This window comes from Leucoraja erinacea, chromosome 24, assembly GCF_028641065.1.
Source record: "Leucoraja erinacea ecotype New England chromosome 24, Leri_hhj_1, whole genome shotgun sequence".
Taxonomy (NCBI): Eukaryota; Metazoa; Chordata; class Chondrichthyes; order Rajiformes; family Rajidae; genus Leucoraja; species Leucoraja erinaceus.
The window spans coordinates 29,314,049-29,331,805 of NC_073400.1; the positions used below are offsets into that span (position 1 = coordinate 29,314,049).

The following is a 17,757-nucleotide window of genomic DNA, read 5'->3' on the forward strand; positions in this document are numbered from 1 at the left end:
TTTAAGTCTTTTTTTTTACGTTTAAAATACTTATTTTAAAACTTTAACTTCTTAAAGTCTGTAACTCTTTAAAACAAAAATAACGTTTCCAATCATCCTGTGGTCCGTTGAGGTTCGTGGCAGCAATTGGGACATTTTTAACGCGACCTCCTTATCTACTGACATAAGTATAGAATATTTTATTTAATTTTAACAATTTTTTTTTAAAGTTTTGTATCAACCTGCGCTCCATTGAGGTTGGTGGCTGTAATTGGGAAGGTTTTAATGCGACCTCCGCATCTGCTGACGGCCGTGGTCTAAGGATATGTGGTGCTGCTCGGAGCCGCTGGCGCGCCCGGCCCGCAGGAGCGCTTGGATAGTTGGCGCCCTGACCCATTACTTCGGCTCGGATGGCGCTCAGGAGGACAACGAGATCGTGGTGCTAGCGACTGGGGCCGACCAGTACCTGCAGGAGATCTTCCATCACTTGAGCTACCAGGGAGACGGGCTAGTCTCGGCGGAGGACTTTCGGCTGCTCTGCTCCGTGTTGGACTTGGTGCGGGACGAAGAGGGGCAGACCTTGTTGAGCGGGCTACCAGACGCGGTCACTTTCCGCCAATTCCACGCCAGGCTCTGCGGCTATTTCCACCGGAGAGCCGGCGAAAACGCTGGGAGGCTCCCGGTGGGGAAGGAGACGGAGCACATCGAGAGACAAATCCGTTTGCGATGTCCCAGGCGGCGGAGAAAGAAGAAGTGCGTCTCGTTCGACCTCTCCAAAGGTTGGGGAGAGAGCCAGGTGCTCGGGAGGTCCGGTCCTGATCTCCAGCCTGGACCGAATCCCGCTGGAGACGGGGAGGCGAGTCCCAGTGCCCTGGAGTTGGAGAACGCCAGCCTGCGGGAATTGGTGGAGGATCTACGGGGCGCTCTCCAAGGCAGCGACGCGCGGTGCCTGGCGCTCCAAGTCGCCCTGCAGAAGGTCTACACCTGCCCGGGGAAGGAGCCTCCTGAGCGGAGGGAGACGCCGGTGCGCGGTTGCCCGGGGTTCAGGAGCGTGCTGAGGGAACTGCAGCTGATCAGGGAATCGAGAGACGGGCAGATCCTGGAGGCCATGAGGTTCAACCAGCAACTGGAAGAGGAGATGAAACGGGCTCACGGTTTGCTAGCCCGCTGGGAGCAGTCGGTGGCCACGCTCCGAGGCTGCCTGGCCCAAGTCAGGAGGAAGGCGGAGAGGGCGAGATCCCAGCTACTGGATGCCCTGGAGAAGGTGAGGCTGCTGGAAGCCGAGGCCAAACGGATCCCCGTCCTACAGAGAAGAGTCGAAGAACTGGAACGGTGCAGGTCAGTGCGAGGTCATAGGTGATAGGAGCAGAGTTAGGCCATTCGGCCTCATCAAGTCCACTCGGCCATTCAATCATGGCTGACCTATCTCTCCCTCCTAACCCCATTCTCCTGTCTTATCCCCATAACCCCTGACACCTGTACTAATCCAGAATCTATATATCTCTGCCTTCAAAATATCCATTGACCTGAACTACAGAATTCCACAGATTCATCACCCGCTGACTAAAACTGTGACTTCTCGTCTCCCGTCTTTTAATTCTGACATATGACGTCTTGTCCGAGACTCTCCCGCTAACAGGAGAGATGAGCCCACGCACGGGGCAAGGGTAAAACGGGCCGCTCGGCCCGACATGCCCAATCGTCCATTTCAGATCACAACGACCATAATTCGAGGACCAGAGGACATAGGTTCATGGCGAAGGTAGAATGACATAATAGGAATCTGAGGGGTATTTTGTTCCCACAAAGGGTGGTGGGTGTATGGAACGAACTGCCAGAGGAGGTAGTCCAGGCAGGGACTGTTGCCACGCCTAGAAACATTTGGACAGGTACATGGATAGGACAGGGTTAGAGCTATACGGGCCAAATGCAGGCAGGTGGGACTAGCATAGCTGGGACACGTTGGTTGGCATGGGCAAGTTGGGCTGAAGGGCCTGTTTCCACACTGTATGACTCCAACTATATTCTTCGTAAACGTTTTTTTTTTCATTTCCGCCTTGTATCTTTTGCCTTGCTTTTTTAATTGTGCTTCCTGGTCCTCGACCCACCTCCTAATGGGAACATATTTCCTCGGGTTCCACTCATCCAGGTCCTATCCACCTCTATCAGATCTGTTCTCGACCAAGGATCGTCACGCCTGCTTTTCCACTCCAAACCTGTTTGTACGTTCTCCATGTGACCGCGTGAGTTTTCTCCGGGTGCGCTGGTCTTAGAAACATAGAAACATAGACAATAGGTGCAGGAGTAGGCCATTCGGCCCTTCGAGCCTGCACCGCCCTTCAATATGATCATGGCTGATCATCGAACTCAGTATCCCGTACCAGCCTTCTCTCCATACCCCCTGATCCCCTTAGCCACAAGGGCCACATCTAACTCCCTCTTAAATATAGCCAATGAACTGGGCCTCAACTACCTTCTGTGGCAGAGAATTCCAGAGATTCTCCACTCTCTGTGTGAAAAATGCTTTTCTCATCTCGGTCCTAAAAGACTTCCCCCTTATCCTTAAACTGTGACCCCTTGTTCTGGGCTTCGGGAACATCGGGAACATCGGTCTTCTCCTACATTCCAAACGTCCACCGGGGTTTGTAGGTTAATTGGCTTCTGAAAATTGTAGAATCATCCCTTGAGGTTGGTGCTAGTGTACAGGTGATCGCTGGTTGGCATGGACTCGGTTGGCCGAAGGACCTGTTTCCATGCTGTATCTCTAACGTCTAAAGAACAGCACAGCACAGGAACAGGTCCTGTAGCCCAAGATGCCTGTGCCAGCCTGGGTAAGGGTGGCAGATTTACTTCTCCAATGTACAGAACATAGAACAGTACAACACAGGAACAGGACCTAGGGCCCACAATGTTTTCAGCTGAACATAATGCTAAGATATATTAATCTCATCTACCTTCATGTGGTCCATATCCCTCCATTCTCTGCATATCTATGTGTCTGTCTAAAAGCCTCTTAAATGTACAGATCAGATCTGCCCCCACCACCACCCCTGACAGTGTATTCCACCACCAAGCTCCCACCACCCTCTGTATACAAAAGAAACAAGGGTGGTTTGGATCATGTGCAGACAGAGGAGAATAGTTTAACTTGACATCGTTGGGCCGAAGGGCCTGGTTCCGCACTGTATCTCTAAACTAAACTAAAAAATTAGAGATACAGCATTGAAACAGGCCCTTGAGTCCACTCCAATCATTGTTCACCCATTCACATTTGTTCTGTTGTCTCATTTTCTCATCCAATCCATTGGGGCAATTTTACAGGGGCCCCTGGCAGAGTTGCGGCCTCATAGTGCCAGAGACCCGGGTTCAATGGGTGACTATGGGTGCTGCCTGTACAGAGTTTGTATGTTCTCCCTGTGACCCTGTTGGTTGCTTCTAGATGCTCCGGTTTCCTCCCACATTCCAAAAACCTACAGGTTTGTAGGTTAATTGGCTCCTGTAACTTGTCCCCAGAGTGTAGGATAGAGAGAGTGTAGGTTACTTATGTTAATGATTATTGACTCGTGTTAAATATGTTTCAATTGAATTAACGCACGTTAATGATTAAATACTTTGATATTAATTCAATTAATTATAAAGAAAATTCAATTACTTGGAAACGTAGCTATCTCCCTTGTCTTACATTTTTCTAGAGACACGGAACCAGCTCTACGCTGGCTCAGGTTAAGTTTAGTTTGGAGATACAGCGTGGGAAGCAGGCCCTTCAGCCCACCGAGTCCGTGCCGACCAGCGATTCCCATACACCAGCACTATCCTATACACTAGGGACAATTTACAATTTTTAACCAAAGCCAAATCAACCTACAAACCTGTCTCAAGACCTTGGAGTTTACAAGAAGGGACAGAGCCGGCTGTACATTTTGAGAAGGCTCCGCTCCTTCAACATCTGCAGGAAGATGCTGCAGATGTTCTACCAATCGGTGGTAGCTAGCCAGTGCCATCTTCTTCACTGCCATGTGCTGGGGCAGCAGGGCGAAGACTGCAGACGCCAACAGGATCAACAAGCTCATCAGGAAGGCTGGCTCCACCCTGGGGATGGAGTTGGATTCATGGGAGATGGTCTTTGAGGGTAGGATGCTCCTCAATACAGTTGACCCCCTCTGTGACACACTGGCCAACCTGAGTACCTTCAGCAACAGACTGGTTCCACCAGCAGGACAGACCGTCACAGGAGATTCCTCTTCTCTGTGGCTATCAAACTGTACAATTCCTCCCCCTTCTGTCATGGGGTAGACCAAGACTGACCCCCCCCCCCCCCCCCCCCCCCCCCCCTCCACCCCACAATCTTTGCACATCCCCAATTCTTTCCACTCATCGCTTTAATTTCATATTTCATGTATTTTGTGTTTTTATGACTGCTGGCAAATCAATTTTCCTCCTGGGATAAATAAAGTTCTAATCGTATCGTATTGTATCGAGAATGTAGAAACTCCCTACTGATAGCACCCATGATTGGGGTCGAACCCGGGTCACTGGCGCTGTAAGGCAGCAACTCTACTGCTTCGACACCACAGCCGCCCTGGTCTAGTGAGAAAATGTCCTCAGAATATAAGGACGTACCTTTAGAAAGGAGATGAGCAGGAATTTCTTCAGCCAGAGGGTGATGAATCTGTGGGATTCATTGCCACAGACGGCAGTGGAGGCCAAATCAATATTATTAAGGCAGAGATTGACAGATTCTTGATGAGTACGGGTGTTAGGGGTTATGGCGAGAAGGAAGGAGAGCGGGGTTGAGATGGAAAGACTGATCAGCCATGATTGAATGCTAGTGTAGACTTGATGGGCTGAATGGCCTAATTCTGCTCCTATAATTTGTGAACATAATAAACAAAAAAAAATCAATAGATCAATAAACCCCTTCTCCGCTATCTGCAAATTCCTGTCTAAATTGAAGGATAAAATTTTGTTACTTGCAGCTGCTAACAGTCCTGATAATCATGTATATCATTAAATCATGTAACATATTATTTAAAAAAAACAATAAGCTAGTAAATCTCGCTAGCTGCAAATTCCTGACTAATCATTTTCTAGTGGTGCTAATTTGAGGGATCAAATGTAATTGTGTGGGGGAATAGCAAAATAGAATGAAATATGGAGGAAGAAACTGCAGACGCTGGTTTACACTGAAGATAGACACAAAATGCTGGAGTAACTCAGCGGGTCAGACAGTATATCTGGAGAAAAGGAATAGGTGATGTTTCAATTTACAACTCAGCATTATGAATATTGATTTCTCTAACTTCAAGTAACCCTTGCATCCCCTCTCTCTCTCAATTCCTCCCCCACCCAAGTCGTGCACTGGGTTCAAAGTCATCTTGATGAGTTTCATTATCTTTGACTCATTTTCACCTAACCCACAGCTAACAATGGCCTGTCTCCTTTATCATCATTACTTTTTTGCATATCTTTCATTCTCACCAACATTCTGTCTGTATTTTCGTATTTTTTGTTATTTTTAGTGCGTTTTAAATGTACGTGTTAAAGTTCTCTGGTTTGTTTTATGTGGGGGGTGGGGAAGCGGGTCGGGGGAATTTTTTTTCGATCTCTTAGCTTGCCGGAGATGCGACTGTTTTCGGGATCGTATCTCCGGTCGCTCTGCGGCCTAACATCATGGAGCTGGCGGCCTTGCTCGAGACTGACTTTGAGCCCCACCGCGGGGCCGTGGACTTACCATCGGGGCCTGCGACCCCTTGCCTGGGATCGACGCTCCAACCGTGGCCCGCAGATTTCAACATCGAGGAGCTCGCAGTCTCGGGTGGAGACTGATGTCGGGAAGCTCCAACCCGAAACGTCACCCATTCCTTTCCTCCAGAGATACCGTCTGACCCGCTGAGTTACTCCAGCATTTTTGTGTCTACCTTCAGCAGAATTCTCTGCCACAGAAGGTAGTTGAGGCCGGTTCATTGGCTATATTTAAGAGGGAGTTAGATGTGGCCCTTGTGGCTAAAGGGATCAGGGGGTATGGAGAGAAGGCAGGTACAGGATACTGAGTAGGATGATCAGCCATGATCATATTGAATGGCGGTGCAGGCTCGAAGGGCCGAATGGCCTACTCCTGCACCTATTTTCTATGTTTCTATAATGAATTGTGTACAGTGAAATAAAGAACATGATGAAATTGAAAATAATTGAATGGATCTAATCCAGTGAATCAATGCTCGTTCTACCATGCACGCATGCATTAAATGGCAATCAGTCTGTATTGTGAGGTTCATCTTTGAACAAGGCAGCTGCTAAGGGACTTGTGCATCTCTTATAACCCCATGAACAATACTGCGATGAAAGTCATCACATGTGTCTTTCAAGTGAAATCTTCCACCTCCTTTGTGTTTTCCAACAGGTTTGTGCGAACATCGACGGCTGCTTTACAGCAAGCCCACAGCAGCTTGTAACACATCATTAGCTGGCAGCAATGAAGTGCAGGCTCGGCAATCGTTCCACTGAACACCTCCGCTTACTCCACCTAGCCCCACCTGATCTCCCGGTTGCTAAACACTTTAACCCCCCCCCTATTCCCACACAGACCCTTCTGGCTTGGGTCTTCTCCACTGTCAGAATGAGGCCCAACGCAAATTGGAGAAACATCTCCTCATATTTCGCTTGGACAGCTTACAACCCAGCGGTATGAATATTAACTTATCTAAGTTCATAACCCTTGCTTTCCCACTCTCTCCAGCCCTCCTAAATCCCAGTTCTCCGACCAGTTTAACTGTCCTCCTGATTAAATTTTATCTTCATATGCATCGTTGTCAACTTCCCCAGCTGACAACAATCTACTCTACATTTTTCTTAATCATCGTCCCCTTTGATCTCTCTTTTCACACCTCACCCTTCCAAATCGCTGTTTCTCCCTCTCCCTTGACTTTCAGTCTAAAGAAGGGTCTCGACCTGAAATGTCGCCCATTCCTTCTCTCCAGAGATGCTGCCTGTCCCGCTGAGTTACTCCAGCAATTTATGTCTATCTTCAGCATAAACCAGCATCTGCAGTTCCTTCCCACACATATCCATCTGTTAATATCCACTCTGAGGCAGCTGAGATTCTCAATCCTGATAGAACAAGTAGATGTCTCACTTATAGATGAAATAGGCAACTCACAAATAGATGACAATCTCCTGACTAATGCAAGCCTTACTTTTTTTTAATGCTGCACTGCAGTAAAGGAAAGACATGAGTTATAGAGTCATAGTCTTACAGTGTGGAAACACGCCCTTCAGCCCAACTTGCCCACACCAGCTAACATGTCCCTTCTACACTAGTCCCACCTGCCTGTGTTTGGCCACTCACATCCCTCTAAACCTGTCCTATTCAAGTACCCGTCCAAATGTTTCTTAAACGTTGCGATAAGCCTTGCCTCAACCACCTCCTCCATCAGCCTATTGCATACCCCAACCATCCTTCATGTGAAAATGTTATTCCTCAGGTTCCTATTAAATCATCCTCCCCCTCATTTAAACCTATGTCCTCTGGTCCTCGATTCCCAAACTCTGGGCAAGAGACTCTGTGCGTTTACTCGATCTATTCCCCTCATGATTTTGTACACCTTTATAAGATTATCCCTCATCTTCCTGCGCTCCAGGGAATAGAGTCACAGCCTGCTCAATCTCTCTCTGATTCATTAGTGTTTCATTGAGTTAGGCCCACAACACCTCGGGAAGGCACAACAGTTAATACTAAATTAATACTGAGCACTAATATTAATATTATGTCTGAAGTAGGGTAACGACCCACTACATCTCCCATTCCTTTTCTCCAGAGATGCTGTCTGTCCTGCTGAGTTACTCCAGCTTTGTGTGTCTACGTTTTAAACCAGCATCTGCAGTTCCTTCCTACACAATAGTAAGTTAGTACTACAATAATACTAAATTAGTATCATAGCCAATGTTCAAGCACAATAGATGCAATACTGACAGCACCCTTTCTCCGGGGAGACTAGAACCAGGGGTCACATTTTAAGAATAAGGTGTAGGCCATTTGGTACTGAGATGAGGAAAAAGAAATTCACCCAGAGAATTGTGTATCTATGGAATTCTCTGCCACACGCAGCAGTGGAGGTCAATTCACTGGATATTTTGAAGAGAGAGTTAGATTTAGCTCTGAGGGGTGAAGGAATCAAGGGATATGGGGAAAAAGCAGAAACGGGGTGCTGATTTTAGATGATCAGCCATGAATGGCGGTGCTGACTCGAAGGGCCGAATGGCCTCCTCCTGCACCTATGTTTCCATGTTTCTTCTCGTTCACTTAGATCACAAGGGGATCAGAGCAATGTGGTATCGGCTGCAGGGAACCCTCCACAGGACGCCCGGAAGCCCGGGACATGCAGTCCGAGTCCGATCCAGCATCAAGCACGGATATCTCCGGCCGGGAAAGCGGAATCAGCCATGGAGACCGGGATTTACTGCGGACCGCAGATGAAGTCTTCTTCCTGCAATGGAGGTGATTGCGGCAATGAGGGAAACATTATCTCACTTAGCAGACAAAGACTTTGGTCTTTAGACATACGGCGTGGAAACAGGCCCTTTGGCCCACCGAGTCGACGCTGGCCAGCGATCACCCTGTACCCCGCTACTATCCTACACACACTAGGGACAATTCACATTGTTTCCGAAGCCAATTATCCTACACCCCTGTACGTCTTTGGAGCGTGGATGGAAACTGGAGCACCCTGCAGTTTGCACCCTGTAACCACGTTGGTTTTCTCCAGGTGCTCCGGCTTCATCCCACATCCAAAGGACGGGTGGCAACAGTGAGATAATGTACAAAATCATTCTGTTGTCAGTCATTGTTTAGAGATACAGCATGGAAATGGGTCCTTCGGCCCATCGAATCTATGCTGACCATCGATGGTCTGAAGAAGGGTCTATACCCGAAACGTCACCTATTCCTTCGCTCCATGGATGCTGCCTCAGCCGCTGAGTTTCTCCAGCAATTTTGTCAACCATCGATCATCCGATCACACTAGTTCTATGTTACCCAACTTTATCATCCACTGCCTACTAGTCCCTAGTGAGTGTGGGATAGCGTTAATGTGCGGGGATCGCTGGTCGGTGTGGACTCGTTGGGCCGAAGGGCCTGGTTCTGCCCTGTATCTCTAAATTAAACTAAACTACTCACTAGGGGGTAATTAACAGAGGACAATTATCCTACAAACACTCATGTCTTTGGGATGTGGGAGGAAACCCGTGTGGTCACAAGGAGAGGATGCAAACTCCACATAGACAGCTCCATGAAGTCAGGGTCGAACCCAGTCTCGGGCGCTGTGAGGCAGCAACTCTACCAGCTGGTGCTACTGTGGCATCCACTGCTGTCTGATATCTCAAAACCTTAATGCCATTAATAGTATTGAGATAATTCCTGGCTGGGACCAAGTCCGATTGGACTCGAGGAAAGCATTTGAGGAAAACTACAAGTAGCCCTTGCTTTCCCTTTCTCTCCTGCCCCCCCCCCCCCTCGTTCTCCGACTAGCTTGACTGTCCTCCTGATTACATTTTACTTTATGTGCCTCATTGTCGTCTTCCCCTTAATCTATTCCACATTTTCACTGAGCTTCGTCCTCTTCGTCCTCTCGTTTTCACACCTTGCCCTTCCGTATGTCTCGTTTCCCCTGTCCCCTGACTCTAAGTCTGAAGAAGGGTCTCGACCCGAAACGCCACCCATTCCTTCTCTCCAGAGACCCTGCCTGTCCCCCTGAGATTCTCCAGCATTTTGTGTCTACATTCACCCTAACCTGCTCTCTACACAGGCGAGGACCGGCTGCTGAGGGCAGTGGAGGGTCGGGCTGCTTCTGACGAGGAAGAGGAGAGAGGTTCGGAAGAACAACCTTGTCCAATGCCGGCATTGAGTGGAGACGGCTGTAGCAGTGCGGAGTGAGTGAGATTCTCACAGATTTAAAAAAAAACTCCAAGGAAAAAACTACGCCCTGAATTTCCTTTTATGTGTCCTTTAGATAGCAGAGTTTCCCCTGATCTTAGTGCAGTTTGGAGATACAGCATTGAAACATGACCTTCGGCCAACCGAGTCCACTCCGGCCAGCGATCACCCGCTCATACTAGTTCGACATTATCCCCACCCTCGCGTCCACTCGCTGTAAAGTAGAAGATACCGACAATGCATTCCCTCTCCCCCCCACCCCCCCCCCCCCCACCCCCCCCCCCCCCCCCCCACAATTGAATGGCAGAGTAGACTTGACGGGCCAAATGTCCTAATTCTGCTCCTATCACTTGCGAATATAGTGTAGATATCAGTCTGAAGAAAGGTTTTGGCCCGAAACTTTGCCTATTTCCTTCGCTCCATAGATGCTGCTGCACCCGCTGAGTTTCTCCAGCACTTTTGTCTACCTGCGAATATACTCCGAGTCTGCTCAACCGCTCCCTGCTGTGCCCTGTCCCACGGTACGAGTTCATTTCTAGAGCTCTCCGGAGTTTGCCCTGATTCAACCTCGGAGATTTACGGTAATGGCCACTGGTCGGTACTCGGGGCTCTCGTGGACATTTATTCAACATGTTGAAAAATCTTCACGAGTCTTCCCGAGCTTACCTGCCGTTAGTGAGTCTGCCCTAGTAACTGCCGTTAGCGTTACGAGCCGCTAAGAGACGTCCCCGAGCTCCGACGTACCCGCTGCGTTCATTCTCCGTGCTTACCCCGAGTTTGATTTTTTTTTAAACTCGGGAGAGCTCTTGGAATGAACTCGCACAGTGGGACAGGGTAGGTAGGCCCTTGAGTCCTGCAAAAACATCCTCGTAAGTCTTGACGTTAAATCTATCTCGCTTTCAGTAGCAGTCCCAGCAGCACCTTACGGCGATTGCTCTCGTGTAACGGCAGTGGCCGTCGCCAAGGCAGAGGCGTTGTGGTCTCCAGGGAGAGGGGAGTGGATCTCACAGCGCAACTGGAGAACAAGGAGCAACAAGTGACAAAACTGCGGGCTGACGTGGAGCAGGTAGGGACGGCGTTCGAGGCATGTGCAGAGGGAACTGCACATAGACCCGCAGATAGACACAAAAAGCTGGAGTAACTCCGCGGGTCAGGCAGCATCTCTGGAGAGAAGGAAAAAGTGGCGTTTCGGGTCGAGACCCTTCTTCAGATCGAGAGTCGGGGAAACCAGAGGGAAAGACAGTGATATATAGAGAGATATAGAAGGCGGATAAAAAATGCTGGAGAATAGGTGACGTTTCAGTCTGAAGAAGGGTCTCCACCCAAAACGTCACCTATTCCTTCGCTCCATAGACCCGCTGAGTTTCTCCAGCATTTTTATCTAACTTCGATTTTTCCAGCATCTGCAGCTCCTTCTTAAATAGAGAGTTATAGATAACTCTTCAGATTGCCTACAGAATATATTAAGACGAGCTTTGTGAAAGATTCAAATGGTTTAGGGTGAGATTAATTTGTTCAACAAATAGTTTGGGGTTAGATAAGATTCAGCTTTTATGCGTCTAAACTAAACATTTTATACAAAACTGCAAGCGGTTGTTATGAGAAACAAACTGTCTTGTTCAGACATGATTCGACACATCTGTGTTCAGTTTGATCGCCTGAATTCGTGTCTTTATTTGCTCAATGTGTGTCAACGCCAGTAGTCAGTGATTTTGTTAAACTCTGCATTCAATGTCAGGCATTCAAATGGCCTCCTTTACATTGCCCTCTGGCTTATCAGAGCAACACAGCTGGGTTGTGCTTCCTAGAAGTGTGTATCCTGCAGGCTGTGTTTTTGTTTTTTTTTATTTTGGTTTTAGAGATACAGCGCGGATACAGAGAGATACAGCCCTTCGGCCCTACGAGTCCGCACCGACCAGCGATCCCCGCAACACTGCCCGACACACGCACACACACACACACTGGGGTCTGAAGAAGGGTTTCGGCCCGAAATGTTGCCTATTTCCTTCGCTCCATAGATGCTGTTGCACCCGCTGAGTTTCTCCAGCTTTTTTGTGTACCTTCGATTTTCCAGCATCTGCAGTTCTTTCTCAAACACACTAGCGGCATGTTTTACATTTACACCAAAGCCAATTCACCTACAAACCTGCATGTCATTTGGATCGTGGGCGGAAATCGAAGATCTCAGAGAAAACTCACGCAGGTCTCGGGGAGAAAGTAAAAACTCCGTACAAACATCACCCGTGGTCAGGATCGAACCCGGGTTTCCGGCGCTGTAAGGCAGCGTCTCTACCGCCGTGTATTGGAAGTCTGACAGCCACAGGTACACATGGAAAAAGGTGCAAGAATAGGTCACCCTGGCCGCCTAAACCAGCCCCGCCATTTAATTGGATCATGGCTGATTTGCCCCAGGTCTCAACTCCAGTTCACATAACCCTCGATTCCCCAGGTCTTTCGAAAACACATCCAAAAATGCACACCTCCAGATTCAGCGCCAGTTTCTTCCCAGCAGTCATCAGGCAACTGAACCACTCTCTCGCCAACTAGAGAATGGTCCTGAGCTACTATCTACCTCATTGAAGACCTTCAAGCTATCTTTAATCGGGCGCTACTGGGCTTTGTCTTGCATTAAACGTTATTCCCTTTATGATGTATCTGTACACTGTGCAAGATTCTAACCGTGTATGCAACCCCCCTGCTGACTGGATAGAAGCAACAAAGAAGCTTTTCACTGTACCTCGGTACACCAGACAATATATTAAACTTTAAACTTCCATTGATCTTGACTCGCCAACCCTTTTTTAGTGAATAGCAGGAGCTCAGATGGAATTCTTGAGCTTAGGACTGGAAGTAAATACCTTGGAATTGGAACACAAAGCGATAGAGGCACTCAACAGGTCAGGCAGCATCTGTGGATGGAATGGACAGGTGACGTTTTGGGTTGGGACCCCCTTTGAGAATTGTTCAAACAGTTCCTGAACCTGGAGGTCACAGGCTTCTCTACCTTCTTCCCAATGGCACCTTTCGTGCTCTCCATGAGGAACTTCTACTTCAAATCCACGAACAGATTGGGTAAATGTGTGGCCTTTTACCCAGAGTCGGGGTCGCAAGAACCAGTGATCAAAGGTTTAAGGTGAGGGGGGGAAAGATTAAATTGGAACCTGAGGGTCAACTTTTTTACGCAAAGGGTGGTGGGTGTATGGAACTAGCAGCTAGAGGAGGTAGTTGAGGCAGGTACTATCACAACATTGAAGATGCATTTAGACAGGTACATGGCTAAGACAGGTTTGGAGGGATAAGGACCAAACGCACCCAGGTGGAACTAGTTATAGATGGGGCATGTTGGTCAGTGTGAGCAAGTTGTGCCAAAGGGCCTGTTTCTGTGCTTTATGACTGTTCATAGTTATAGGAGCAGATTAGGTCATTGGGCCCATCAAGTCTACTCCACCATTCAATCATGGCTGATCTATCTTTCCCTCTCAACCCCACTCTCCTGCCTTCTCCCCATAACCACTAATCAAGAATTTCAGCCGTAAGAATATCTGTTGACGGCCTCCACAGCCTTCTATGGCCATGAATTCCACAGATTCAACACCCTCTGACTGAAGGAATTCCTCCACCTCCATTCTAAAGCTACGTCCTTTTATTCTGAGGGCGTGGCCTCTGGTCCTCCCACCCTAGGCGGTCCCACTAGTGGAAACATCCTCCCCACATCCACTCTATCCAGGCCTTTCACTATTTGGTAAGTCGCAATGAGGTCCCTCCTCGTCCTTCTAAAACTCCAGTGGCCACAGGCCCAGTGCCGTCACCACTCTCTAACTCTATGACCGCAGTCCTGATCTGAGCTGCACCGCTTCTTCTTGCAGTTGGCTTGTTCCATGACCAAGGAGCTTCAGCTGAAAGGGGAGGAGGTGGAGATGCTGCGGATGGAGGTGCAGATGGTGGAAGCGGACCGCGTGAGGCTCTCGCTGGTCGAGGAGAAGCTGACCGATGTCCTCCAGCTTCTGCAACAACTGCGATTGCTGGTAATTATCTCCAACCTTCCCAGAGACATAGAAACATATAAAGTAGGTGCAGGATTTTCTGGCTGAACTTTGTGCCTTCCACCACAGTGAAGAATGCTGAGGTGGATGTTTGTGTTGAATCTTATTGTGTATTGTGTGTTCTTTTTAAGTGTATCGCTGCTGGCAAATTCATTTCACTGCACCTTCAGGTGTAAGCGACGAATAAAATTGACTTTGACTTTGACAGGAGGAGGCCATTCGACCCTTCGAGCCAGCCCCGCCATTCAATATGATCGTGGCTGATCATCCAAAATCAGTACCCCGTTCCTGCCTTCTCCCCAGATCCCTTGATTCCATTAGCTCTATATTTGATTCTATCTTGAAAGCATCCAGTGAATTGGCCTCCACTGCCTCATGTGGCAGAGAATTCCACAGATTCACAACTCTCTGGGTGAAAGAAAATGTCCTCATCTTCCTCCTAAATGGCCTACCCCTTATTCTTACACTGTGACCCCTGGATCTGGACTTCCCCAACACGGGAAATTTTTTCCTGCATCTAGCCTGTCCAATCCCTTAAGAATTTTATATTTTTCAGAAGAATCTCTGCGCCATTAACGCAATGTAATACTCGTCTGTGGGATTCGATTAAATCCTTCAGAGGGGAGTTGGGTCTCGGGCAGTTTGGGTTCCTATGCTGAAGGACATTTCATTTCTCATTAGTGCTGGCAGATTGTGAATCCTAACCTTCAGAATAAACCGATCATTTTCCTCGCTGTTGGACAAGTGATTCTGTTTTGAACCCAAGGCCAGTTTTAATGAGTTCACATAATGCCTGATCGCACATCCTTCAAAGAGCTGCCCCACTAACTCACTCTTTCTCTTCATTTTGCCAACAGAATATATCCAGACGAGCTTTGGGAAAGATGTTATTGAGCACTTTGGGTGCCTGTTACCAAACTGGACATGGTGAGTGGCCACAGCAGTGTGTCATGTTGGAAATGGAGAAATAGCACATTTACTTTCTATCATAGTTAACGATAAACACTTCTTGCTTTGCCAGGGACAATGGCCTCCTTGGACATGTTGAATGTGCTCCATAAAGAGTTGGTGTCGTGCGAGCTACTGGGCAAAGATTCATCCCGAAGAGAAAGTCAACAAGTCTTGAAAACCTCCTTGGTGATAACATGTTAGTTATGGACGAACGTGGAGCTCCGACCTTAATCCTCACCCAAACCATCCCATCAACAACTAGACATCGGTCCTGAGCTCCCATCTACCCCATTGGAGACCTCCCCAACTATCTTTAATCAGACTTTACTGGACTTTATCTTGCACTGAATGTTATTCCCTTTATTCTGTATCTGAATATTGTGGACAGCTCGATTGAAATCTTGTATAGTCTTTCCGCTGACCAGTTAGCAGGCAACAAAAACTTTTCACTGTACATCTGTACTCATGGCAATGAACTGAACTAAGCTAAACTAAGCTCAATAATCAGAAGCCACTGGGGATGTAAGCACACAAAAGGTTCGCTGTTGGCCAGAAAGATGCTATTCCCTAACATCCAAACTATAAGGATTGTCCATTTCATGTTGCCGTGGAGATTTCCCCAAACATTTATCTCCGAGGGAGAGAATCTGCCAAACATTTTCGTGTCCCACACAATATTAAATAGGGACGGCTAATGAAAGGACCTGCAAAATCTGATGATATCCAAATGAACTTTGTAGCTATGGATGAACTTTTCAGTCTGTCTTGTAGGGAAATGGGAATAAAAATATTCTGCACAGTAAGATGTTACAATGGGTAGATAGACAAAAAGTGTTGGAGTAACTCAGCGGGTGAGGCAGCATCTCTGGAGGAGAAAGAATAACTGGTTGACTTGTTTCTATCAATCTGATCGAGAGTGAAGGGAGGTAAAGACACTGGAAAGATGGGCCGTTCTTTGCCTTCCGCATCTTGTCCATCAAAACAGACTGATTATGCTTTTATCTGGAGATGTGAGACACTCCAGATGCTGGAATCATGAGCATGACACAAAGTGCTGGATAAACTCAAGCAACATCTGTGGACCGACAACGTTTTGGGTTGGGACTCTCAAAAGGAGAGCAATGATGGTTTAATTCAAAAGGTGCAGCCTCTTCATCATTCAGAACGGAACTGAAATATCAGATGTGTAGGAAGGAACTGCAGATGCTGGTTTACACTGAAGATAGACACAAAACGCTGGAGTATCTCAGCGGGTCAGACAGCATCTCTGGAGAAAAGGAATAGGTGACGTTTTGGGTCGAGTGAAGAAAGAAGGGCCTCGACCCATAGAAACATAGAAACATCGAAAATAGGTGCAGGAGGAGGCCAATCGGCCCTTCGAGCCAGCACCGCCATTCATTGTGATCATGGCTGATCGTCCCCAATCAATAACCCGTGCCTGCCTTCTCCCCATACCCCTTGATTCCACTAGCCCCGAGAGCACTATCTAACTCTCTCTTAAATCCATCCAGTGATTTGGCCTCCAAAACATCACCTATTCTTTTTTTCCCCAAAGATGCTGCCTGACCCGCTGAGCTACTCCAGCACTTTATGCCTATCTTCACTGAAGGATAAGCACAGGATCATAAGCTTAGATCTTGGGTAGAACTACCATCAATTAATGTTCTATATTATTTGACTGAAAACATCCATTGAAAATGGCGCTGTAAAGTATCTGAAATAAAGTCGTATACGTTAAATTCCTCATTGGTCCATAAACAAATGCTGGCTTCATATTGCAAACGACAGTTTTCATTTCTGCAATTGCGTAACTCTCAACGTCTTTTTATCCATGTGTTCATGGTACTGTTTCACACTGGCTGCCTGGACCTGTTACTGTTAAACATTGCACAAGGAATTATTATTTTTAACAGCAACTGTTGCCCACTGGTGGTTGAAGCCCACTATTAATGCAGGTGCTAATCTGGAATAAGATGCATGTTCCATTGATCGCACAGTGTGGGTGGACGGGTTTACTTAGCAAAGAATATATAATATGTCGGGGGTCATGGGGAGAAGGCAGGGAGAAGGTAATTGCCATTCAGACAATTGACCCTGATATCTCACACTGAAAGCCAGTGAGTGTGGTTTAGGTTTGCAGCAAGCTTGGGCTGAGGTGTCTCTGCCACAGAAGACAGTGAAGGCCAATTCCCTGGATGTATTCAAGAGAGAGTTAGATATAGCTCTTGGGGATAACGGAATCAAGAGATATGGGTAACAAGCAGGAACGGGGTACTGATTCGGGATGATCATATTGAATGGCGGTGCAGGCTCGAGGGGCCGAATGGCCCTCATCTTGCACCTATTTTCTATGTCTCTATGTATTGTTCATTTCACTTGCATATCCATGTTTTTACTTTAGTTTACTTCAGTGTTACAACGTGGAAATGTGCCCTTCGGCCCACCGAGCCCGCACCGACCATCGATCACCGCTATACACTAACGTGCACACTCTAGGGACAATTTTACATGCAACAGAATCAGTCGTTCCAGGTGCGACAGAAGTTTACCTGCATCTCTTCCAACCTCATCTATTGCATCCACTGCTCTAGATGTCAGCTGATCTATATCGGTGAGACCAAGCGTAGGCTTGGTGATCGTTTCGTCGAACACCTCCGCTCAGTCCGCATTAACCAACCTGACCACCCGGTGGCTCCCCCTTCCCATTCCGTATCCGACCTCTCTGTCCTGGGTCTCCTCCATGGTGAGAGTGAGCAGCACCGGATATTGGAGGAACTGCACCTCACTTTCCGCTTGGGGAGTCTGCATCCTGGTGGCATGAACATTGAATTCTCCCAATTTTATTAGCCCTTGCTG

General features: G+C 47.7%; 1 protein-coding gene across 2 annotated transcripts; it reads left to right on the forward strand.

Annotated features, from left to right (window-relative positions):
- The first annotated feature begins 92 nt into the window (after window positions 1-92).
- Window positions 93-16,634, forward strand: LOC129708879 (EF-hand and coiled-coil domain-containing protein 1-like). Of its 2 annotated transcripts, none has more exons than XM_055654925.1 (7): window positions 93-1,317; window positions 8,283-8,473; window positions 9,780-9,903; window positions 10,811-10,973; window positions 13,774-13,932; window positions 14,808-14,877; window positions 14,972-16,634. In XM_055654925.1, exons 1-7 carry the CDS (start codon window positions 305-307, stop codon window positions 15,100-15,102), a joined length of 1,851 nt encoding a protein of 616 aa, XP_055510900.1. In that variant the 5' UTR covers window positions 93-304; the 3' UTR covers window positions 15,103-16,634. The 2 variants fall into 2 exon arrangements, with proteins under 2 accessions (XP_055510900.1, XP_055510901.1); XM_055654926.1 differs by having other exon boundaries at window positions 10,814-10,973.
- The last annotated feature ends 1,123 nt before the right edge of the window (window positions 16,635-17,757 follow it).